The sequence below is a fragment of the Actinia tenebrosa genome, unplaced genomic scaffold (assembly GCF_029948245.1).
Source record: "Actinia tenebrosa isolate PJP-AT-01 unplaced genomic scaffold, QUT_ActTen_1.0 PGA_scaffold0__85_contigs__length_37466705, whole genome shotgun sequence".
In the NCBI taxonomy this organism is placed as follows: Eukaryota; Metazoa; Cnidaria; class Anthozoa; order Actiniaria; family Actiniidae; genus Actinia; species Actinia tenebrosa.
The window spans coordinates 30,929,659-30,954,368 of NW_028292569.1; the positions used below are offsets into that span (position 1 = coordinate 30,929,659).

General features: G+C 37.6%; 3 protein-coding genes across 3 annotated transcripts; 1 reads left to right on the forward strand and 2 right to left on the reverse strand.

Annotated features, from left to right (window-relative positions):
• The first annotated feature begins 253 nt into the window (after nucleotides 1-253).
• Nucleotides 254-1,434, forward strand: LOC116302931 (uncharacterized). Its single transcript, XM_031712349.2, has one exon. It carries the CDS (start codon nucleotides 438-440, stop codon nucleotides 1,200-1,202), a length of 765 nt encoding a protein of 254 aa, XP_031568209.1. The 5' UTR covers nucleotides 254-437; the 3' UTR covers nucleotides 1,203-1,434.
• A 954-nt stretch (nucleotides 1,435-2,388) lies between these two features.
• LOC116302926 (phosphatidylinositol 3,4,5-trisphosphate 3-phosphatase and dual-specificity protein phosphatase PTEN) lies at nucleotides 2,389-12,462 on the reverse strand. Its single transcript, XM_031712343.2, has 10 exons — nucleotides 12,146-12,462; nucleotides 10,694-10,778; nucleotides 9,972-10,016; nucleotides 9,561-9,604; nucleotides 8,860-8,990; nucleotides 8,242-8,491; nucleotides 7,665-7,723; nucleotides 7,007-7,111; nucleotides 5,867-6,079; nucleotides 2,389-5,026 (listed from the first exon to the last, which is right to left on the reverse strand). The coding sequence occupies exons 1-10, from the start codon at nucleotides 12,219-12,221 to the stop codon at nucleotides 4,733-4,735; spliced, it is 1,302 nt and encodes a 433-aa protein (XP_031568203.1). The 5' UTR covers nucleotides 12,222-12,462; the 3' UTR covers nucleotides 2,389-4,732.
• Nucleotides 12,463-14,407: 1,945 nt separating this feature from the next.
• Nucleotides 14,408-17,187, reverse strand: LOC116302928 (uncharacterized). Its single transcript, XM_031712346.2, has one exon. It carries the CDS (start codon nucleotides 16,833-16,835, stop codon nucleotides 16,149-16,151), a length of 687 nt encoding a protein of 228 aa, XP_031568206.1. The 5' UTR covers nucleotides 16,836-17,187; the 3' UTR covers nucleotides 14,408-16,148.
• Nucleotides 17,188-24,710: the final 7,523 nt, after the last annotated feature.

The following is a 24,710-nucleotide window of genomic DNA, read 5'->3' on the forward strand; positions in this document are numbered from 1 at the left end:
ATGCTATGTGTCCGAAAAAATAGAATAATAGAGTCAATGAAAGTGGCATCTTAAATATTTTTAAAAATTATTTATTATTATTATACCATTTATCATTTTAACACTCCACAGGGGGTATTAACCCCTATTTCTGACGATTGCATCATATGGTGTAACTTTATTTCCGGTTTTCAAGAATGTTCTCCTGTGATTGGTCGTTTACGAGTTGTTTTGGTTCCGGTTGCACCACAGATGTCAAAGCTTGCAAGTTGTTTCATATATTACATCAAACTTTCTGATGTAATTTTCTCAACCGGAGTATATTTGTCTTTTTAACGGCTTGCAAGATTCATTTTACGACAAACAAGCAACTTACTTACATGGAAAGAAAGAAATCTAGAAATACAATCCATCAGCGAGGTAAAAAGACAGGAGAATAGCCGATATACAACCATAAAATGTGTGGTCAACTCACTCCGCTCACTCAAGATTTTCATCGTCTTCTTAAAAATGTCAAAAAACTTTCAAACAATCAAGCAAAAGTTCTAGACTTCGAAGACGATGTGACAGAGTTTCATCTCGAAATTAAACCAACTGATGGTTACTACAAGAGAGGGAAGTTTAATTTCAAAGTTAAAATAGAAAATTACCCGAAAGAAGCACCAAAAGTTTGTTGCGAGACGAGGATATACCATCCAAACATCAGCGAGGAAGAAGATGGCGACGTTTGCTTGAGTTTATTTGACGATTGGACAGATCAAAACGATCTAGAAGACTGTGTGCAAGGTTTGCTGTTCTTGCTTTATAATCCAAATTTGGAGGATCCTCTGAATCCATACTTCGATCCAGAAGATCGACAACAACACGAATCATTCGAAGAGGACGTAAAGAAATCACTAGAAGGCGCTATACTTGAGGGGGTAGAGTATGATAGGAATGTTGTCGAGGAAGAACTAGAAAATGAATATAGTACAGAAATCAATAAAGTCCCTGACAGAGGCAACGATGAAGGCACTGAGGGAGAAGAGCCATTGCACACAGAGTTCATAACCAAGGATAATGAGACGACTCCTCTCCAAGGCTACACGATTGTCAAAAACAATGAACTTTCAGAAAATGACATTTTAAATACCAAAACTGATGGTAATAGTACTTGCCATGATAAAATAGGCCTGCAGAATACTCTAAATCAGCCTGAGGACGAAGGAACTAAAATTAGCTGACAACTACAGTACAATGAACAGCCTGGGTTCCTGTGTGCTGTTCTTTGATCACTACTGCACTGTAATGCACATCTGACTTAGGTCATCTCTTGCAATGAAAAATCTTAATTTTGCAACATATAATTTTCTGTTTTCTTAATGCTATTGTAAATATTAAAGAATTTTGAATATATTTATGTTACTGACACAAGCCATAAAAATTTAAAATAAAATAAATCATAAATAATTAGCAGTTTCGTTGCAAGTCAACCCTGATTTCAATCGCTGTTATTACAGTTGAGCCTGCAATGAGAAATTATTTTGTTTAAGAATCATACCAGTATTGTCTCATTTGCATGCATCTATAATAGCTGCTATTTACTTACAGTGTGAAATAAGTGAACATTCTACAATAGTGAGGGAGGGAGGGAGGGAGGGGGTGACACATTTGCATATTGAGACCCATTACAACAACTCATTTCTACCCTTCATGTATCCACAAGTTAAAAATATCAAGTCATTTTATTCACTCACACTGCATGGATGTTATACAACATGTTTTATTATTCCCACATTTTTATTGCTTACAGCCAGTATATCAGTCTGTAGCTGAGAAACAAGGGCGGATCCAGGAGGGGCAAAGGGGGGCTGAAGTCCCCCCTTCAGCAGAACAAAACGATGCTTTTTTATATTATTTTCGGTTGTGTTGACGGAAGAAACTCAATTAGCCCCCCCTAAACTCAATTAGCCCCCCCCCCCCTAAAATTTTGACTGGATCCGCCCTTGAGAAATTCTAGCCATTTCAATTCTTTTGGGAATATTATTCTTCGTTTGCCTTTTATCTTAGAAGTAGGCAGGTAAATGTAAAAAATGATACTCAAAGGAATGGCAAGGGATCTGGGAAATTGTTGATGGTATTGGATCAGAACCAAAATAATGCAAGGGAGGTGGGGTGCATATGAGAATAAAGAAGACCAAGAAGAGCAACTGCTGGTCATAAGGAGAGAGTAAAGCAAGACAGCACTAAAATTTGAAAAGTGCTTGGGATCAATGTTCTACCTTCACAGATTTGAACTGAAATTATCTCAGTGACTTTTCATACATACATGCTAATGTGGCGGCCATGAATAGAGAGATTTTGCATCTAGGTACTGTACCCGTAGCTGAATTAAACAAATCAAACAGCAAATAAATTGTTCACTCTATGTACAGGTCAATGAAATGCAAGTTTATGTGATTTTTTACATTCATGTTAAAAAATCTGCTTATCTATTGGATAGTGATTTAATAGAAAATTGATAATTTAAATAGCATTTTATACTGCATCCATGAAAATCCAATATTGTCTTAGGACCATGTGTCATTCTCTAGAGTATCATTTCTTTGTTTAACCATTGTGCACTAGAAGACACATGAATATGGATACAACTCAAACAAAGAATCTTTTTCTAGAGAATGACACATGGTCTGAAATGGGAAAACCTTAGGCCTAATCTTAATTGATGGTTTTCACAGTGGCCATGTTGGAGGAACTTAACAAAAGAATTGTCAATGAATTCTCTCGTTATATCCTCCAACATGGCTGCCATGTCTTGTCATTTAATTCTCTTGGGAATGGTTGAAAACCATCAATTGGTCTATTCCTCATCATCTTGTAGTAATATTCAATCAGATCTTTGTGTTTGATTTGTTACAGGTTGCACACCAAAATCAAGGAGACTGTGTGTTAAATTATTATCTTATACATAAAATTCAACAAGAATGTTGAGCACAGAATCCATGATAAAGGTAGTCTTGAAAGTAACAACTGAATGCTACTGGATTGATCAGCTAACCATGCTAGATTGATTGACAATCAACAGCAAGAATAGCCTTTATTCTCTGATATTAGACACTTCTGTAAGAATAAGAGTCGTATAGGTAGAAGCATGGATATATTTCTAACCTACCCTGCCTGGATCTGTCCATTAAAGAGAGTTTATGATCAGAGTTGACAAGTATATGGATTAATAACAATATTGATAATGACCAAGACTAGAAATATTGACATTAGACAAAAGTAGATTGTATGGAAAATATAACAACAAGGCTTAACGTACATTTGTATATCAATAAAATGTTGATTTTTACATTTTGGTCAGAACTTCTATTCTTACTCACTTATACATTTCAAAATGTTTTACTATCGTTCTACTCTAACCATAAAACACTAGAGTTTGTCAACCAATAACTTTACAAATCAAAAACAATAGAATTCTAGAATTCCAGTTCCAATTCTAGTTCTAGTTCTAGTATTGAAAGTCTAAAAAAGCTATTCAAGGAGATGAAATGATGAAAGAGAAATTAAAAGATAAAAGTATATTTACACAAATAAAGAATAAAATAAAGTCGAGTGTTGACGGTTAGAGTAGAATGACAGGAATTTCAGGTTTCTAGATTATTTTGTTACAAAATTAAAATAAGAAAAAATAAAAATAAAAGACATTTTTCTTCACAAGCTTTTTGGCTCATGCTCTTAACTATTTAGTAAAATGTTTCTAAGAGTGATTTTACTTGACCCATAAAATGGAATTAAATGGTAAACGTCCAATAATTAGCATTTGAAATGTTTGTTAACAGAAATAAGTAGTTAAAATATATAACTGATAGAAAGCAATAACGGGTACTTCCCTGGCAGGGGTTCAGGATCCAGGAGTGGTGAAGTAGGTGACTAGTCATCCCCCTCTCGCTCAACTTTCTCAGTACATCGTTAGTAACAGTCACCCCCCTTTAACTCGAATTCCTGGTAAAACCTTTGTAATAGTCACCCCCCTTCTAAAATTCCTGGATACGCCCCTGCCTGGGAATACAAGGTTTTTCTCTGGGTTCTCTTAATCCCAAAGCACAGCAAGCTAAATCCCAATTCAATATGTGGATTTGCTGTGCCCTGAGTTTGATCAGCCCGAACGTTTTGAGTACATATGCCATGGACAACTTCAATGATACGGCAGCCATCTAGAATCACAAGGCATTATGGGGCATCCAAGGGGGAAATAAAGCTTTGTTATAATAATAACCCCAATTGATATTAACAGCTCACCATAAGAAAATAAAACGAAAGAAAAATTAAGGTGGCACATCCATCACCTTAACCCATAAAAGAGACAAATACATGAAACTCTTTATATTCTTAATGATTTTTGTTTTATTTTGCCCGCTGGAAGGATGGCCACCATATCGTCAAAATTATCCATTGAGTCCTACTCATAGTTAGTCATTTTTCGCATTTCTTCTCTCACTTCAAAAATATAAGTAAGTTCCAAAAACTTTGTTCCAAAATGTAAATTCCAATTACATACTCCCTTTACACAGTATTTCAATTTTATTATTATTTATTTATTATCTATTAGTAATAATATCTATTTATGGGTTAAATAGAATCACTCTGTGTAGAGGATATAAAACAATAGGAAAATCGACGAGCATTTTTTTGTTTTGCTTGTATGGATTTGGAACCTTATAACGACAATTACATGTATGGTAACAAAATCAGACCTGTCATTCCGAAGATTTCAAACCATCGTTCCTTCCTGTTCCCAAGTCTCTTCGTTGTCGGTATCTGAAATGGTATCATCTTCCTCTTCTGTCTGATATCCAATGCTCTCGCTATTAACCTTCTTAAATGGTGATTTTTCATCTGTTTCCATTGGATAGCAGCTGCCGCTGCTGGCATCATCAAAATTCTTATTAGATGATGGTCTTAATCTGTGGTTAGTCCTTCTTGGTTTTCTCATTTCAGCAACTGGCAATGTTTTCTCATATACTGGCCTCTCTCGTTCACCAACCTCAGAGAAATATACCTTCACCTGATAAAAAAAGATTAAAAAGTGCATACAATTAAGTTTTCTTATAATTTTGTACGAAGCTTCAGCTGGTTGGCACGGTTGGTTGGGCACCATATTTAAAAAAATCTACAAAGCTTTTCGCTGTTGTATCACAGCATGGGACAATCACAACAGAGCTAGACTCCAAACTAAGTGAAAGCCCAAAGATCGAATTAGAATTTAAAAGTTGATTTTTGAGGAGGGAGGGAAACCGGAGAACCCTGAGAAAAACCCTCGAAGCAGCAGGAGAGAACCAACAAACAACTCTACTCACATATGACATCAAGATAGGCAGGACTCGAACTTGGGCCGCATTGGTGAGAGGGGGCGCATTAGCAGCGCACGCCACCGGTGCTTCCCATATACCATACTATATTGTGAATGAGGTCATGGTTCAAGACTCGGCAGAACCTACACTTAGATTTTTATAATATCTAAGTAGAAAGTACTGCCTTGTTCTAAAAAGTATCTGCAAATGGTTAGACCATTGCTGTGGCTCAAATGACCATGTAAAATGGTGGTCCCGTCTCATTCAGAGAAGTTAAACATTGAGGACCACAATTATCATTTATTTTAATTAATTTACATTAATTATTATTCCGACTGTCACACGCCACCATCTCTAAACAAAGTCAATTATCATCATAGATAAAGCTGCTTTCATAGATATCTAAAATATCATAATTTTTTTTATTTAAAAGAAGCAAATGCAGTAACAATATTCAAAAATAATTGCTGCAACATGTCAAGTAAAAACTTCAAAAGTTTACCAAGTGTCGTTTGTTATTTTCAGAATATTCCTTTTACTTTGACATTTTTTACCTTAAAATCCACTGGAAATAGTTTACATCTTTCATCCTTATGCGCTTTATCTATACAGCCCTTGGGTAGTGTAAACCACCTATCCTCGGGGGAGTTTTTGTCATTAAATGTAAACAAGGTTGGGTCACATTCTTCATCTTTGTTCTCCGTATCAACATTAGTATAAGCAGTACTGATGAAAAATGTGTTGAACCAGAATTGAAACATTCTCTCCTGTAAGGACAAACAGAATCATAACAATTAGTAATACCCTGACTTAGATCAGCCCAGAGGTTGTTTCAAGGTTCAATCTGTGAGTTAGCCGTACCCTGACTTAGATCAGCCCAGAGGTTGTTTCAGGGTTCGATCTGTGAGTTAGCCATGCCCTGACTTAGATCAGCCCAGAGGTTGTTTCAGGGTTCAATCTGTGTGTTAGCCATGCCCTGACTTAGATCAGCCCAGAGGTTGTTTCAGGGTTAGATCTGTGAGTTAGCCATGCCCTGACTTAGATAAGCCCAGAGGTTGTTTCAGGGTTAGATCTGTGAGTTAGCCGTGCCCTGACTTAGATCAGCCCAGAGGTTGTTTCAGGGTTCAATCTGTGAGTTAGCCGTGCCCTGACTTAGATCAGCCCAGAGGTTGTTTCAGGGTTTGATCTGTGAGTTAGCCATGCCATGACTTAGATCAGCCCAGAGATTGTTTCAGGGTTCTATCTGTGAGTTAGCCATGCCCTGACTTAGATCAGCCCAGAGGTTGTTTCAGGGTTTGATCTGTGAGTTAGCCATGCCCTGACTTAGATCAGCCCAGAGGTTGTTTCAGGGTTCTATCTGTGAGTTAGCCGTGCCCTGACTTAGATCAGCCGAGAGGTTGTTTCAGGGTTCGATCTGTGAGTTAGTCGTGCCCTGACTTAGATCAGCCCTGAGGTTGTTTCAAGGTTCGATCTGTGAGTTAGCCATGCCCTGACTTAGATCAGCCCAGAGGTTGTTTCAGGGTTCGATCTGTGAGTTAGCAATGGCCTGACTTAAATCAACCCTGAGGTTGTTTCAGGGTTCGATCTGTGAGTTAGCCGTGCCCTGACTTAGATCAGCCCAGAGGTTGTTACAGGGTTTAAACTATGAGTTGCCTATCCCCTGACTTTGATCAGGCTAAAAAAATCATACTAACCTTTTTGAACTTTTCTTTGTGAAAGAATTCTAGTTTAATATCCCCACATATGGGTAGAGGTGGAGAGAGTTCTAGACGAATACTTTTGTCTCCCTTCTTTGAGCTCTACAACACAACACAAGGATTCAAAATCAAGTAAGAATCATTAAATACATGTACAGTCAACTCTTGCCTTGCAGACTACTTGCTAAATAGCAATAGCAAACAGGAGCAAAATCCCAAGCAAAAAACATTTGTTTGACAAAGAAATGATTGTAATTAACTCTTGCTATTGCGAACACTTGCTATTATAGACACCGAGTAACAGTCCCAAGAATGTCATATCAGTTCTTTAATTGACAATTGTTAAAATGCTAGTCAGCAAACGAGACATCAAACTTCTAGGGTCGCACTTTAAAGATAATGGTAGTAAAATATTAGCTATTTACAGTCAAAGTAAGAAAATTGTGAACACCTAAAAAGAGACTGGAATGGTAAGTTTTGTGTTCTGACCAATTGCATGTGAGAATGAATTCGTTTCACTAATTAACTGTCACATGTGATTGGTCAGAACCAGATGATTGACATTCAAGACATATTTTAAGTATTCACGGTTTTCTTACTAATTGACTGTGAGTCCTCATGCAGTTCATTCAAACTTTTAAGCCTAAAAACTCACCTCTATTATTTTAGACTGGTGGATTTTTACTTTGTACTGCCAAAGAATAAAAAAAGGACCTGACAAATAATAAAAGAAAATAAATGAAAAAAACCTTTTTATCGTAAATTGTACAATAAAAATGCCACCACTCTTATGAATACCTGAATACACAACAACAAACAGCCAAATGTAGTTCAAGAAAAAATTCAAGCTTCCCTTCTATGAAGTGAGATTGGAATTCCCAGCAGATAGAGAATGATGTATCTTCCACAATGTATAACACCCAGGTCAGAAAAGGTTGTGAGAGCCAATGGCGATAGAATAAGATGATAACCAATAAGAGATACAGTAGGTCATTATGAGATCCAAGAATACCTGGTAGCTGGAATGACCAGTGTTTCCAAGTATTATCCTTTACAAGAACACAGGTTATTGATGAAATGAGGTATTTAGTGATGTCTGTAGTCAACAAAACCATCTAAACACCTAGATTATTCGTGTTTAGACGTATGCCAATAATTCCTCTCCATCTTGGACTGACGTATGGCCTATTGCCTCGACAACCTTTTTTAAAATAGATATTTTTGGTACTTACAACATGTTCCATTCTGCATGTTGGGAATAGTTACTATTTCCAATGCTTTTAACAACACCATTGTCGGCTCATATGTAAGTCTGTGTTTCAGCAGGTGGTCATAATAGTAGACGTAACGTCTTTGACTTGGGATGGTCACTCCTTTGGAGTTTCTCGTGCGGGCATTACCATAATATGCTAGAGCATGGTTCACGTCTTTGAAATGTCCATTGTGAAGAAGGTATGCACAAATCATTACTCCTGTTCTCCCCTGTAGGTATAAAAATGTGACGAGTATCAATTAGATGAGTATTCGCATCATTATTAAGATTATCATCATCTTCAACATCACCATCACCAACAGAAATTACCACCTTCATCACTGCACCATGTATCATCATGTATCTTCATCACCATCATCATGACCACCATCATCATTGGCGCTATCAATATCATCATTATCATCACCACCACCCCCATCAATATCATCAACAACATCAATTATCAACAACAATCAGACTTTAATGCTAACAACAAGTCCTTTAGTCAAGAGAGTTGTTCCATGATCTGACGCTTCCATGAGGTTCCAGGACTTGTTTACCTGAAGCTTATTATTTAACAATAAAATACATTAAATACCTTGCCAGCCTTACAATGAATGATTGCAACATTCCTCTTGTCAGCTTTTAACCATTCGTCAACATCATCACAGAAGGGTTTAATGAGCTCAAATGGTGGAGCATTGTGGTCATCAAATGGGTAGGTGGCAACTGAAACAATAACAAAAACACTATCATCATCACAGTCACAATCATTCATCATCATATCTTCATCAACACTAACATCATCACAGTCACAATCATTCATCATCATATCTTCATCAACACTATCATCATCACAGTCACAATCAGTCATCATCATATCTTCATCAACACTAACATCATCACAGTCACAATCATTCATCATCATATCTTCATCAACACTATCATCATCACAGTCACAATCATTCATCATCATATCTTCATCAACACTATCATCATCACAGTCACAATCATTCATCATCATATCTTCATCAACACTATCATCATCACAGTCACAATCATTCATCATCATATCTTCATCAACACTACCATCATCACAGTCACAATCAGTCATCATCATATCTTCATCAACGCTATCATCATCACAGTCACCATCAGTCATCATCATATCTTCATCAACACTATCATCATCACAGTCACAATCAGTCACAATCAGTCATCATCACCAACGTCATCACACCATTACAATCCATCATCAGCAAAATTCATAAAACAAAAAGTTGTACCATGAATCCTTACCTCGCTGATGAAATTTAGACGGGTCATACTGCCTCTCCGAACACCTAGGACATTATAAAAATATTTCAAAAATCAGAAACACTAGAAAGACGATTGTTTTTGGTAGTCTAGCTAAAGTCAGTCCTGCACTTCTATTATGAGTCATCATGACCTTGGAAAACAATTAGTCTCAGGACTTGAAATGATGGCTGGACACCGAGCAACATCAGGCCAGAACTGGGACTTCTCCAGTCGAATCTTTGCCTTGTCAGTCATTTTGACCAGTAATGTTGACCCACAGTTAAAACTAATTTGGCCTGTGATGATGACTGGCGACTGATCAGCTGTTATTTTAAGCCCTGAGTTTATATTTTCTCACTAAATGTGTTTGATATTTTAACTTCAAGGTTCTTGAATATTTGGACTACTTACAGGTTGTACACTTTATAATGATCTTTGTGTCTGACTTCAAGAAATCTAGAAAAATACAAAAAAAAAAGAACATACATAAGATATACAACCGATGATAATGGACTAATTGTTGCATATTATTACCACATCACTGGTAAACAATGTGAGAAACACATGACTTCAACATGCTACGCTTTTATAATGCTGTTCTAAATGAATGAAGAAATAGAAAATGAATGAAGAAATAGAAAATGCATTCACGTGTTGTGTGTAAATTACTTTATGGATTGGCAGAACACTAGAAATATGTTATAGGAGAAGTTTGAAGTATAATAGGGGAAGTATTTCTCAACATTTCCAGAGTGTTTTGCCAATATCCAAATGCTTTGTATCTGCACACAGCATAGAAGGCATTTATTTATTTATTTATTTTATAAACAGCCATTATTTTGGAAAGGAATGAGGACATAGAAAATGTGCATGCCTCATAAAGCAAATCATCCAACCATTTAAAAAGGGGTGTTTATATAGTTATTTTATAATGAATATTGCATGACGTGATTCAGTTTTAAATGCAGCCACATATCATATATGTAATGTTAGAGTGCATATCATAGTAGACCGGTAGGACTACAAACCTTTGCACTAATTTGTATAATTATCTTAGTTAACTTTTTCACAAATGTATGGTATCCCTCTAGTATTTTTCATTAGTATTTGCACAATGTCCTTTATGTCTTTACCTGTATACTTGATCCATGTGATTACGATAAACACCTTCAATGTTCTCCGATGGAAATCCCATTGCAACTATATTGGGCTTGATATCTGGACTGAGTTAAGGATATGTGTATTTGTACAAATATAAAACGCATGCACATTCTGTGTGGAGTTATTATGCAGGGGGATGGGGAATCCACTTTTCAGAAACACTAAAATTTCAAGGCCCCCCATTTTCTCAATTATAATAATCCTTTTTTTATTAAAATATTTAACGTTCCCCTACATAGTACTTTATAAAATATTTGAGATATACTTTACATGCTGATGGGTAAGCTACCATGTTTATATTAAAGGACAGAGACACAATCATGCTCATCTACGCCTTGTGTTCCTAAGCTTACTCTTGTCATGCTCTACAGCTCCCAGCGCGTTTATATCATAGTACAGACATGTATGCACATCTTACATTCCTTAATAATAGCAGTGATGAAAGAAAAGACATTGTGAACACTGGTGCAGAATAAATTTAAGGTAAGCAAAAGTTACATAATTTACTAACCAAACTAATTCTACTAACCAAAGAGGAAATGGAAGGACAGGGTTTTGTCAGCTAAAACTGTTACATGTCACCCTCCTTAAATAAAGTTAATAGTTGATTGATTGTAAAGGTAGCTTGTAAATGAAATCAAAATACAAAGTAATTATATGTTATCGTTAGAGTTACACTTCTTGTTTCCGGTCGAATCTTTGGTACACATTTGGAGTTGTGAAACAATTTCAACGGAAATCGAAACAGTCCCTCCTCGCTCGAATCAGCAAATGCGAGGCTACAAGACTGAAAACTTAAACCATAACTATTTCTATAACAAGCCAAAATATTTCAGCGCTTAAATTTTCACTTTCTTACGCGATTAAGAGGATATAGTCTTGTAATAAATAAGATAATCAATATAGTAAAGTCAAATAATGTGAGAACTTGGTCAAATATTGTTCGGTACCAAGGCGGAAGTAACCAAAAAAGTACAATTTTCAGCCTTCTGTCGTTTTTCTTAGTATAAAAAGTTATTAATATACATTATAAAGTATAAAAGAAGAAAGAAAACTAGGAATTATTTATAATATATATATATATATACGTTTCGGTATTTAGTGGTGTGATATTATAATCGGAAAGCGTGACATGTGAACATTTCAGACAAAACGTGTATCATTAACACAAGCAAAGTACGAAAACCAACTTTTAACACCTCGAATACATCAATAACACTTCTCAACAGCTTAATTAAAGCATCTTCCTATTAAATTTTTCAAAGGAGATATATTTTTAGTCTCTTGGGATTCGTACTTTGGAAGGAAAAAACGAGGAATAAATGTTCTCAGAGGTATTAGAGTTGCATTCTTGTACATATTAAATGAGCTAGAAAAATAGTTGTTTGGAGCGAATTCCACTCCGCAAATAAAACAAAGGATACAAGTCAAGTCCAAGTCGAAACCACCTTCCCTGAATCGTCTTTTCTTTTTGCTAACGAGCTGCTTGAAGTAAGACATCGTGTACAAGTCCAAGTCCTTTCAAAACTTTAGGAATTCCTAGTCAAATGTACACAGATAACGACTGCGTCGTCATTAGATTCAGATTGAATCAATCCAGCAGCTTGTTGTAGAGTCCACAGTTATAACTGTGTGGTCTTAGAGGTTATTCGTACCGTAGAAATACGGTGATTTTGGTGTCGAAGTCAGAACCCAGCTTCATCCGCCATGACAGTCGACAAGGAGGAAGATCAACCTTCCACTATACCATATATGGGCATGAACCCGAAGGGAGACTGGGGACACGATTGAAATATTTCGGGAGGGGAGGGTAGGAAGGGATACCATTTTTATTTACTTAAAAACGTCATTAATATTTAATCATAGTATAGAATATAACTGGGACAAGAACAAAATACCTAGGGAGGGGAGAAGTCAATACATGTGGCGTGCATGTCTTGTCATGAGAACAAAAGACATGGCCGCCATGTTGGTTGACATGACAAAAGACACCAAGACCAAATCTTTTGTTCAAGTCATCCAACATGGCGGCTATGACGTCTCAGTGCACAAGGATAAAAGACATGGTCGCCATGTTGGTTGACCTGCAACAAAACAAACGGCTATGACGTCACACTTGACCGCTGATAAACACATACATATATCTGCTATCAAGGGGGTCCTCGATATATTGAATTCCCTATGCCCCCCTCTAAATCTGCCACTGCTTCTGGAGCCGATGTTCCCACGTTTGTATTCCGTGTGGGCAAGAAATGTCGTGTTTATTTTAAAACCAAGCGGAATATGAATGCGCCATCTTGGAGCCGGGTTTAGATCTTAAAGAACGACCACTAAGTTACGATATCTGAACGATGTGCGCGAAGATCAGCTAATATAGTTCATTCATATTTAATGAGTCATATATCTTCCGATGTTAAAATTCACACAGTGCGGCGGACTTTGCGAAAGTCTAATAGCTTTTGACATGACCGACATGACGCTATACATATCCTAAATGCAAGATCTACGTCATTGGAAGGTTTAAAATTACTAACGGAATCACTTTGTTTTGAACATAAGACGAATGCAGTTGAGAAAGAGCATCCCACTTCTGACACCAACCACAGGAAACCCATAGAAGAAAGGAGAAAAGCAGAGATGTTACTCATGTGTCAGCAGGGAATTTCTCAAAATGTAGGCGCAGTTATGAGAAATAAACCCGTCTAAAGACCTACATTTGATCCATAAATACTATTGACATTAATGGTATTGCGCCGAAACCTGGGCCATACTGATATTTAGGCCTAAAAATTTGGCAATTGCCGGAGTCTTAATGAACGTTCGGTTAAGGACGACACTTATGAAAGAGTTAATGATAAACCTATAGTGGATATACTTCCATTAGAATACCATGACAAATATCCTTTAGAAGTCTAATTTAGTTATCGCATAAAAACCTTGATGAGTGGTTCTGGGAGGGATCGATGGATAATGAGAAAGCCATGCAATTTGGCTCCAAATCTATTAGCGCATCTATTCCAGTGTGTTGAGACTGCCTTTGAATGAGAATGGCTGGCAAAATGATAATGATCATCCAGTAGAGAATGGAAAGACATTTGTAACAAAACAAATCTTCGTCTTTTATAAAAGATCTCAGGAGCCGGGAAAATAAACAATAAATAAGGCAGAAGAAATTAAAAAATGAACAGATGAAATGTCCGCGCGTTGAAGACTTCTTGCAGTCGCTTTGCAGTGAAAGTTAAAACGATCAAATACTAATACGTCTAGGCTAATGAAGATCCGAGTATTTAATCAGCGCCGCTAGAAATACTGGGAAAAAAACTGCGCAATAAGAGAGTCCGGCATATCTATCTTTCAATTACCGCAACGAAGAGGAAACGAATTATTTAGAATACAGAATTAATTGTCTTCGGCCTTTGCCGAAAAACTATCAGAAGAAATTGAACAATGCGCTGTGTAGGGTTGCCGACGACTTAAAACACACATGACAGCTAATTTTTGCGGAGTTTTGTCAGGTACGGCTTCACATCCAAAGAAGCCATTACAATTAAATAACTCCATTTAGTAGTGTATTTACATGTAGCTGCTGCCAGTGATATATGTGATATGTTGATGTGTGCTCGTGCAGAGTAACTACCACTACTTTAGCAGACTTGTCAAAAGTGAACATAAAATTGCTAGAAAAGTGAAATGGCTTTTGTTTTATTCGTTCCTCTCCTTTACATCACAATATTAACTTCAATTTGTCTTGAAAAAAGCATTTTTAAAAAGTGAATTAAGCAAGCACTGTAAGGCTTAAAACTTACAAATCTAGTCGTTAAGACTATAGCTAGCGGCTGTATACTAGTACTGTACAGTATGAATGTTCCGATGGATTGACGCGCGTCAACTTGCGTCTAAATGTTTCTGGAACACTCAATTCTGCATGTCATAAACCTCACTATATAGGAATATAAATCACTATTCCATTAGTCCGGCATCAAGTGTGACTAACTGCTTCCTTCGATTGTCACCACACTAGATCAAAGGCGATTAAATATACAGCTGATAATTGAAGTGAAAAGGACCACTTTCACACACAAAAATTTGGAATTCAGAAAAGGAGACTTTTGATGATATCAACCAAGTAAATGAGTCCGAATTTTCTTCTTTTTGCTAAGAGCTTCTTTGGTTCTCATTATCTTTTGCAGTTTGCCTTATGCTATTTGAATATTTTTGACTGCGCGCCTACAAGAGTGTTGGATCAATATCACAGGATGCTTTACATTGCCATATACGCTTTTCATAATTGGTATCTTCTAAGCCCTTACAATATTTGTAAAAAATTTGTTGAACGAAAAACTATAGAGAATGAGAAATACATATCCATGAAAAGAAAGGAATGAATTTATTTTCATCCACAATCGGCTAAACCTGATGTATACTATGACTATTGATCAATTTTATGCAATAAGAGGCAGATGGTTTCGTAGACAAAAAAATGCAAAAATATATTTTAAAGGCTGACTTAAACTTAGTCTCTTTTGAGGTCTTTATCTACGAAAGACAAAGAGCGTAGTTCTCCATCAAGACTGCAAGTGTGCAACAAGACGTAGCTTCAGACAAGCAATCGTGGTTGGACCATCAGCTCAGATTACTCAATACATGGATAATTTGGTTGGATAAATGGGCGAAAAACTTCCATCATCGTCATTTTCGTGATTGACTTCCGGGTCGATATTAACATTGATAAGATTGTCTCTTTGAAACCTTTAATATTCGATGGATGATTAAGTCAGTGCATAGCGGCGCTAGACACTATTTTCTAATATTCTTCTCATTATGAGCCTATATCAGCTCGATTTTTTCATAGTAATGCGTTTTTGAGCGTTCGCGTTGTTCTAGTCTTCCATTCGGCGTCCTAACTACAGCCCAAAAACAATAGAGAAAAATAAATAAAGTAAGCACTAATGATATTCATAGTGCTGTACTAGAATTCCTAAGTAGTTTTCGCCATTGTGTTTTTTCACTGGATATTGTTCCTCTACTCGCTTGGTCATGCGAGGTTACATTTGTTTTCTAGAATGTCTTGATAAATGTTTTGAATTTATCAAGGTATTTTACCGCACAAGATCATACCATTTTCTTTCCCATTTACGGATCATATTTGAGTTTCCCCCTGAATATGGCATACAGATAATCCCTGAAAGGATGTATAAAAGCCAATTTCTTTGTTTGGTTATTCATCAAACAGACTCAGGTTAATAGTAATCGTTGCTTTCCGATCCCAGAGCGTTTGATTCCAAAAACATACAGTCTGAACAGGTGCCTACGCAGATGAAAACAATTCATTTGTCTTTCATTCATTAATTGATATACATGCACAAGCGGCTGCGATTTTATTTCTTTCATTCAGTCTTTTCTCTTGAGATTCCTAGAATTTCTTTCTCAATCCACAAAGCTGTTTTGAGGGCTGCTTCGGCATTTGAAAAGCCATTTTTCAATTTTATTCATTTTGCGATGACGTTTATTCAGACTCTCGCAAGAAACCGCATTGGACACACGAGACAAGGCTTCCTTTAAGTTCGCTTCAGTAAGACTAGTATTTTTATCCTCATTTTGCCCTGACCAAGAAAGTCGATCGTCTGAAGGGCTTCTTGTAACATTCGCTGAGCCTTGTTCAGAAAAGTCATCGCGATCAAACAACAAATCTCGACTAACAGAGAGCCCCGTCATTGTCATTGTCGATAAATTTGATCCAATGTCGATCTCTGCACTTCTCATCATTTCATTACGCGAGGCGATCATCATATTTATATAGTCCATAGTCTTGTATCTTCGTGCCATGTTTGTAAGCCTATACCTAGACCACGCGCGTAAGATATCTGGGCAATCATCATAATAGACTTCTTCTTCCAAATTACTCGGTAAACTGCGCCATCGAGGTAAGTCAGACCAAGATAACTCGCTCTCGTTGTAGCTCCCAGTGGTTAAGAATGATGTACAAGAGAAACGGTCCGTTGCTAATGAAACACGAGACATCGGCTTCTTCATCCGAGATCTTCGCGGAAAACTAGCTACATTAGCTGGCGCTATGATCAGAGGAGGTGAGATAGAATCTTCTACCGTAGCCATTGCCGTGTCTAATAACGCAGAACCAAAGCACTAAACGAGAGACCAAAAAAGAATCAATCACTTTAGAAACACTGACCTCGACACGAGGCTGCACTAGAAACCAAAAAACTAGCTACAGTCTTGAATTAAAGTTCGTCAGTTGGTGTGCCAAGTATCTCTGTAATCATCCTATGTGAAGTGTTCCTTTGGATTACGATTACGACGGACAAGCTTGACTGTGATGTCAACGAGAAGCCTTCTCATTGGCCAACAACGCTGATAATTAAATTCACGATATTCCTATTTGGAATTGCCTGTCTGTTGAGAAATATTGGTGCGAATAACGAGCTTGGTCAGAGCATAACCCGCAAGTTAATCAAAGACAAAAGATTTTCGCCTCAATGGCAAAACACTTAGTTGTTCAGTCGAATGTAAATATACTTAATTTTTGTTTCAACAGAAAAACTATCTGAGAGTGACAAAATTTTGACGTTACCATCGAATCAGTCATACAGGGACTTTATTAAAGGTGAAAGATCTCATTACCACAAGTTCTGGTAGTTTTCGAAAATTATCTTACTTGTAATTATTCAAATATTTCGCTTGTCTACTGACAAGATTTCATCAATTATTTATTCTCAGTCACTTTTCATTCAAATTATTCTACAAGTATAGAAAATTTGGATCCGAAAAATCAAATCCTATGTCACTTCGTTACCACACTTGAGCTATTTAAGGTCTGACACTCGTACCTGCCAGAAATATTGTTCTCTTAATTTTTCATCTAAGTTATTTTTATATTTATTGAATTGTAGAAATATTACTTCAAGGCATAAGTATTTAGACCGAATATAATAGTCTATAGGCACTAGTCTTTGGCTCTATTAGGAAAACCAAAAATTTCTGCATTAGATATACCAACAGATAAGAAGAGCAAGAAGTATTTACTGAGTCATGTAATTAATACTGCAGAATGGTAAATATATAAGTATGTTTTGCTGGAAGAAAAACAATGTTGGCTGAGGCGACTGAGCATTAATCATTTAGTAAAAGATAATATTGAGCAACAAAAAAGCAAAGATTTTTGGAATAAATTAAGTTTTATTAAATGCCCTAGCTATTTGTAAAAAAAAAAAAAAAAAAATAGTAAAAATAACAAGAAATGAGAGAACGAAAGATAAGTTGCTGGACACCAGGATAGTACTGATATGGCGTAGACTCTTTGCATATAGCAGTTATTATTTCTGTAATTTTCATTCAATAAAGTCAAATTCTTTTTAAAAGATTTTCGTCACTTTTTGCCAGACATTGCCAGTCTTTTTAAAAAAATCAAGTTAAAAAATGGATTATCGAGGACTAATGACTTGAAATATTCGGATATAAAATATACATAAAGCTAAGATCGTATTTAGAGATATTTTCAGTCTGTTATTGATTAAGATATCTAACATCCTGAAGTAATATTCACAGTTATTTTATGGTCATCTATTAAAGCATTTTGTTTATACAGCCCTAATGTTAGCTTTTGAATATCATTCATGGCAAACCACATTTGGTCCTATTTATTCCTTTACTGATGAATAAATAATATCCTTATCTTTGAGCAGAATTTCTTTTTCCCTGTTAACGTTATAGTCAGTGTTAAGCACTTTAATTAAGTCAGTTTTCAGAAAGACAGCCTGTTAAGCTATCCTATCTATATATTAACGTATTATTTGGTAACTGAAACGCAAAGGATTATGGTCATGTTATCGTGTGACCTTTTTTGTTAGCCTGCGTTGCTTAGTGGTCTGCGGTTTTTGTTTTATTAGAAAGGGGAAATAAATAAAGAAATATATCCGCGCTGAATCCATTATCACGTCGCAATGAAGTTAAGATATGGGGTGAGATCCGCGACTGTGATGAGGTAAACACCAGGCCTAGGGGAGGGTGGGTGGGGCAAAATTCGTTTTCCGAAGCTTCAAACGACGTTGTGCAATAAGTCATGTGCGTTGAGCTAATTCATACTGCTCCGTGCTAATTTATTCAGTGAGAATAGAAAATTAACTTATAATTTGATGCAAATGCCATGACTTGGGAACCCTGTTAAAAACGTCGTCGTTGCAGTCCTTTTCTGGGTTCCTCTATTCTCGTACCCAGGTCCTTCTTATTCACGGAATGAGTAAGATCTGGGAAAGAGTTTGATTTTCCCTTTAATGATTTATGTTGTTCTCAGTTTTTCCCTTTTATCCTTAGCACAGGGAGACCACGGGGTTGAATTCATCATTAATTAACTAACCCAAGCCATGCTTGCTTCTTGGTGAGGTCTTCTTATCATGACAACGACCGCTGTCCTGGCTTCTTTAACAACCAAAGTTCAATCATCAACAGACTGAGAATTCAAACTATTTATAGATCGTTCTGTGGGGTAAAGTTTCTGTATCTTTTCAAACTGTTGCTTCGCCATTGTTTTTCAATTTCCCTCCTGCGTTGTACCATTCTTCATACATTCTATCCTTGTATTTGTAATAATATATACTTGTCACGCAACATTAGGCTCTATTATGTAACAAATGTAATATGACTCTCTCTCCCCTCTCTCTACACACATTGTATCAAGTTAAGCACCAGAATAAGTATGCCGAATTAATCATCATTAAAGCAAGCAATCATAATCAAAGCCTCCACTAAATATCATGACATGGTGTCAGAAGTAAAGCACTAAACACACAAGACACTGGAAGGTCAGTAATATTAAGAAATAAGCGTTTTTTCGGCAAGAAACACATCAAGCATGGCGACAGGGTTCACGCCCCCTGTTATGAACTGGCAAGCTGGAGCCGATATCACCGACGAATTTGCTAGATTTAAACAATATTGCCAATTAATATTCACCGGTCTGTTCTCAAAGAAATCAGATGTAGAAAAATCCTCATATATATTACTTTGGATAGGCCGTCAAGGCGTAGATATATACAACAGTTTCACGTGGGCCGACGACGATGACAAAACAAAGCCCGACTTTATTTGGTCCAAATTCGAAAAGCATCTTGCACCTAAAACTAACTTTAGATTAGAAAGATATCAGCTACAACATCTAAAACAAAATAACGATGAGAGCACTGATGATTTCATGACTAGGTGCAGGAATCATGCAAATAAATGCAAGTTTAGAGATCAACAGGAGTTAGAAGAACGCCTGATTGAACAATTGATTATAGGCACTAAGCATGTTAAAGCTCAAGAGCGAATACTAGAGCACGGAAACGACTTAACGCTTGACAAAGCAATCGAATACGCCAGAACTTACGAAGCAACGATGGCGCATGTAGCACAGCTATCCAACAAACCGCTTGACAACCAAAGCGTGCACGCCGTAGGAAAATCCGGAACCGGGAACATGAGAAAATGTGGAAACTGCGGAAACACTTATGAATACCGAAAATGTCCCGCATATGGCTCTACATGCAATTACTGCTCAAGAGCTAACCACTGGAGTAAAATGTGCCGCCAAAAGAACAGGTCCACACAACAGCCCACAAACCAACATACGACACAAGACAAAAAACCATCATATCAAGACAGCACACAAGACGCACGTCACAAAAACAAGCGCGTCCATGAGATGATGAACACAAATGATTTACATGAACATTTTGACTCATTGAATTTTGAATCAATAAGTGTCGATAACGTCAATACTAAACCCAGAGATGAAGTATACGCAACACTAGGCGTTCAATTGGCCAACATGCGAAACGCACAAGCTGCAAACTTGAAGGCCAAGGTAGACACAGGAGCACAAGCCAACATCCTACCAATCCGACTTTTCAAACAGATGTTTCCGGAGGAAATTGGTCCAGACAGAAACCCTCTACCTAAAGCCCTAAAGCCATCAGCAACAAAGCTCACAGCATACGGCGGATCAGAAATCGGTCAACTAGGCATATATAATATAGAATGCACACACAATAAATTGCAAACCAAAGCACCTTTCTACATCACCAACGCGCCAGGCCGTGCAATCATAGGCTTGCCAACAGCACTAGATTTAAGGCTAATTACACTGAACTGTTCTGTGGAAACACAGGATGATGCCAAACAACCACACGACCAAAGTCATATAAACCACGCTACGAGCCAGAAGATAGAAAGTAAAGCACAGCTATTATCCAAATACCCCACCTGCTTCGACGGCATCGGAAAATTCCAAGGCGAATACCATATCACGCTGAACCCCAACATAGCCCCTGTGATTCACCCACCAAGAAGAGTACCAATCAGCCTTAAGGATGATATCAAGCTAGAGCTAGACGAGATGATGGAACAAGGAATAATCACAAAGGTCCGAGAAGGTGAACCAACCGCATGGGTCAACAGCCTAGTCTATAGACGCAAACCCAACGGTAGAATAAGAATATGTCTGGATCCTAAAGATCTTAATGCCGCCATTCAACGTGACCACCACGTTACGCCAACACTAGAAGAAATTCTTCCCAAACTCAGCGGAGCCAAGCATTTTTCAATTCTAGATGCCAAAAGCGGATACTGGAACGTCGTCCTCGACAAAGAATCAAGTTACCTCACAACTTTCAACTCCCCGTTTGGCAGGTATCGGTTTCTGAGAATGCCATTCGGCCTCCGTATGTCACAAGACGTATTCCAATCCAAAATCGACCAGACCTTCGAAGGCTGTAATTGAGTCATTGGAATCGTCGACGACATAGTAGTCTATGGCCAAACAGAAGAAGAACATGACCAAAACTTGCACAGCATGATCCAAAGATGTGAGAAGACTGGGTTAAAGCTCAATCCAGACAAATGTCACATAAAGCAAGATAAGATCAAATTCTATGGCATCATCTGTAGCGAAGCTGGAATACAGCCCGACCCTGCAAAGGTGTCCGCCCTGAAGCAGATGATGATGATGATGATGATGGCGTACCTCAAGGTTCCGTACTTGGTCCTTTGTTGTATCTCCTTTATACTTCTCCAGTAGCTGATATCCTCCGAATACACAGAATGTCTTTCCACCTTTATGCCGATGACACTCAATTATATTATTCCTTTCTCCTGTAATGATGATTTGTCTCTTAATGATTCCATGAAACTGATTGAAAACTGTCTATCTGATATTGATGCTTGGATGACTACAAATAAATTGAAACTAAATAAAGGCAAAACTGAATTCCTGTTATTTTCTTCAAAGCACAGCCCACAGTTAACTCTTCCTTCTCTTCAATTTGGTTCTGATGTGATAATGCCCTCAATGCATGCTCGGAACATTGGTGTTATATTTGATACGCATCTTACTTTGGTTCGTCATGTGAATAATATCTGCAAGTCTTCTTTTTATCATCTCAGAAACATTGCTAAAATAAGAAAATACATCTCTTTGAAAACAACTGAAACTCTCGTCCACGCGTTCATATCCTCCAAACTCGACAACTGTAACTCTCTGCTCTTTGGCTTACCAAACAAACTCTTAGATAAACTACAATCTGTACAGAATGCTGCTGCCAGAATAATCACTCTTTCCCATAAACATGACCACATTACACCTATCCTCGTTAATCTGCATTGGCTACCAATTGAATCTAGAATTAAATATAAAATCCTATTACTTACTTTTAAAGCTCTTCATGGGCAATCTCCTATCTATATCCGGGAACTCATTTCAGTGTATAAACCGAACCGTAATCTTCGTTCTGCATCACAAGTTCTTCTATCAGCACATTCTTATAATCTTAAATCTTATGGTCATCGCTCCTTCTCTGTGGCTGCTCCTGAACTCTGGAACTCACTTCCAATATCTCTCCGAAATGCATCAAGTCTAGCCTCATTCAAAACTGAACTTAAAACTTATCTCTTCAAATTAGCATATTCTTTGTAAATAATTTTATTTTGTCGTTGTCTTTGTCGTTTGTTTACTAGCGCTTAGAACAGATTTGTATTTGCGCTTTATAAATAAATATTATTATTATTATTATTATTATTATACCCAACTTAAGCACACTTACAGCACCTTTAAGAGGTCTACTCAAAGATAACCAAGTCTTCACTTGGAACGCCAACTACCAAGCAGCATTTGAGCAAGTAAAGAAGTCAATCACTGATACAACCACCCTAACATATTTCGACGATAGAAAGGAAGTAACCCTACAAGTTGATGCCTCGACCAAGGGTCTTGGAGCATCCTTACTCCAAGATGGCAAACCAGTCGCTTTTGCAAGCAAGTCGCTAACTGAAACCGAAGCAAGATACGCTAACATCGAAAGGGAACTTCTAGCAGTAGTATACGGTTGTGAGAGATTTCATACTTATCTATTCGGGCGACCATTCACAGTGTTTACCGACCACAAACCTCTAGAAAGTATTCACCTCAAGCATCTGATATCTGCACCACCCAGATTACAGAGAATGCTACTAAGATTGCAGCCATACGACCTGAAAATCAAGTACATACCCGGCAAAGACATGTTGATAGCAGATGCACTCTCACGTCTATCACCAGAAGATCACCATCCCATTGGAAACATGGAAGTCCAAGTACATGAGGTGTACCCTCAATTTAGCAAGACCATGATTGAGAAGATTCGTGAAAACACCAGCGCAGACCAAGAATTAGCCACCCTCAAGCAAGTCATCTACGAAGGCTGGCCATCAACCATCAAAGAAATCTCAAAGAGCCTAAAGCCTTATTGGTCATTCAGAGACGAATTAGGAATAGATGACGGAATACTAACAAAAGGTCAAAGAATCATCATTCCCGTAACGCTTCAAAATGACATTCTACAAAAGCTTCACGCAGCACACCAAGGAGCTGAAAAGACAAAGCTCAGAGCCAGAACTTCTGTGTACTGGAAGAACCTTAACAACGATATTGATAAGATTACCCAATCATGCCCCATTTGCCAACAACATCAGGCATCTAATGCCAGACAACCGTTGCTGCCAACTGAGATACCTCCTCGGCCGTGGCACACCATAGGAACTGATCTGTTCCACTTACACGACTCTGAATACCTTCTGATCTCTGACTTTTACTCCAAATACCCATTCGTCAGGAAGATACCCAAAGGGCAGAGTAATAGCAGAACTGTCATTAATGCGATGAAGCAAATCTTCAGCGAGCAGGGAATCCCAAAAATAGTCCGATCAGATAACGGCCCTCAGTACGACAGTGTAGCATTCCAAGAATTTGCCAACGAATATGGTTTCCACCACGTAACCAGTTCTCCACACTACCCACAAGGAAATGGATTCATAGAAAATCAAGTTAAAACAGTCAAAGGTGTTCTCATGAAGACACTCGAGAAACGACAGGATCCCAGTATGGCACTGCTTTGTCTACGCACCACACCCATTGACAATAAACTCCCATCGCCGTCTGAGTTACTTTTCGGAAGAAAGCTACAAGATAACCTACCCCGCACCATCAACAGGAGTGCCAACAGTGATTAAATAACCGACCGGTTAAGGGAAAAACAAGAAATCCAAAGGTTCTACCACGATCGTAATGTCAGACCTCTACCCGAGCTAGCAAGAGGTACCAACATCACCATTCAGAATCCCTCGACCAAGAAGTGGGAGCCTGCAGTCGTCAAGGAAAAGCTTGAAGCACCACGCTCATACTTAGTGACGTCACAAACTGGAAGTGAGCTTCGACGCAACAGGTGTCACATCAGAGAAGCACCCCCAGCGGCAGAGCAACCTACCAGTGAATATCAAGAACTAACAGAGACCAGAGGCAATGCAGAACCTCTGGAAAACAACGGAAGCCACGCACCTGGGACCACAGTTACCCGAAGTGGAAGAATCGTAAGACCGCCCAACAGATACGTTTAAAGACAAAAAAAGAAAAAAAAAAAAAAAAATTTGACACTTGCAAGCATGAGCAAGTAGTATTACTGTTAT

Excerpts from the sequence above, each read along its gene's own strand:
- LOC116302928 (XM_031712346.2), bottom strand. The coding sequence starts at position 16,835 with ATGGCTACGGTAGAAGATTCTATCTCACCTCCTCTGATCATAGCGCCA.
- LOC116302931 (XM_031712349.2), top strand. The coding sequence starts at position 438 with ATGTGTGGTCAACTCACTCCGCTCACTCAAGATTTTCATCGTCTTCTT.
- LOC116302926 (XM_031712343.2), bottom strand. The coding sequence starts at position 12,221 with ATGTCTTACTTCAAGCAGCTCGTTAGCAAAAAGAAAAGACGATTCAGG. Across the intron at positions 10,017-10,693 it reads CACATGGATCAAGTATACAG|ATTTCTTGAAGTCAGACACA; the intron begins GTAAAGACATAA and ends GTATTTTTCTAG. Across the intron at positions 7,112-7,664 it reads ACCAGTCTAAAATAATAGAG|AGCTCAAAGAAGGGAGACAA; the intron begins GTGAGTTTTTAG and ends GTTGTGTTGTAG.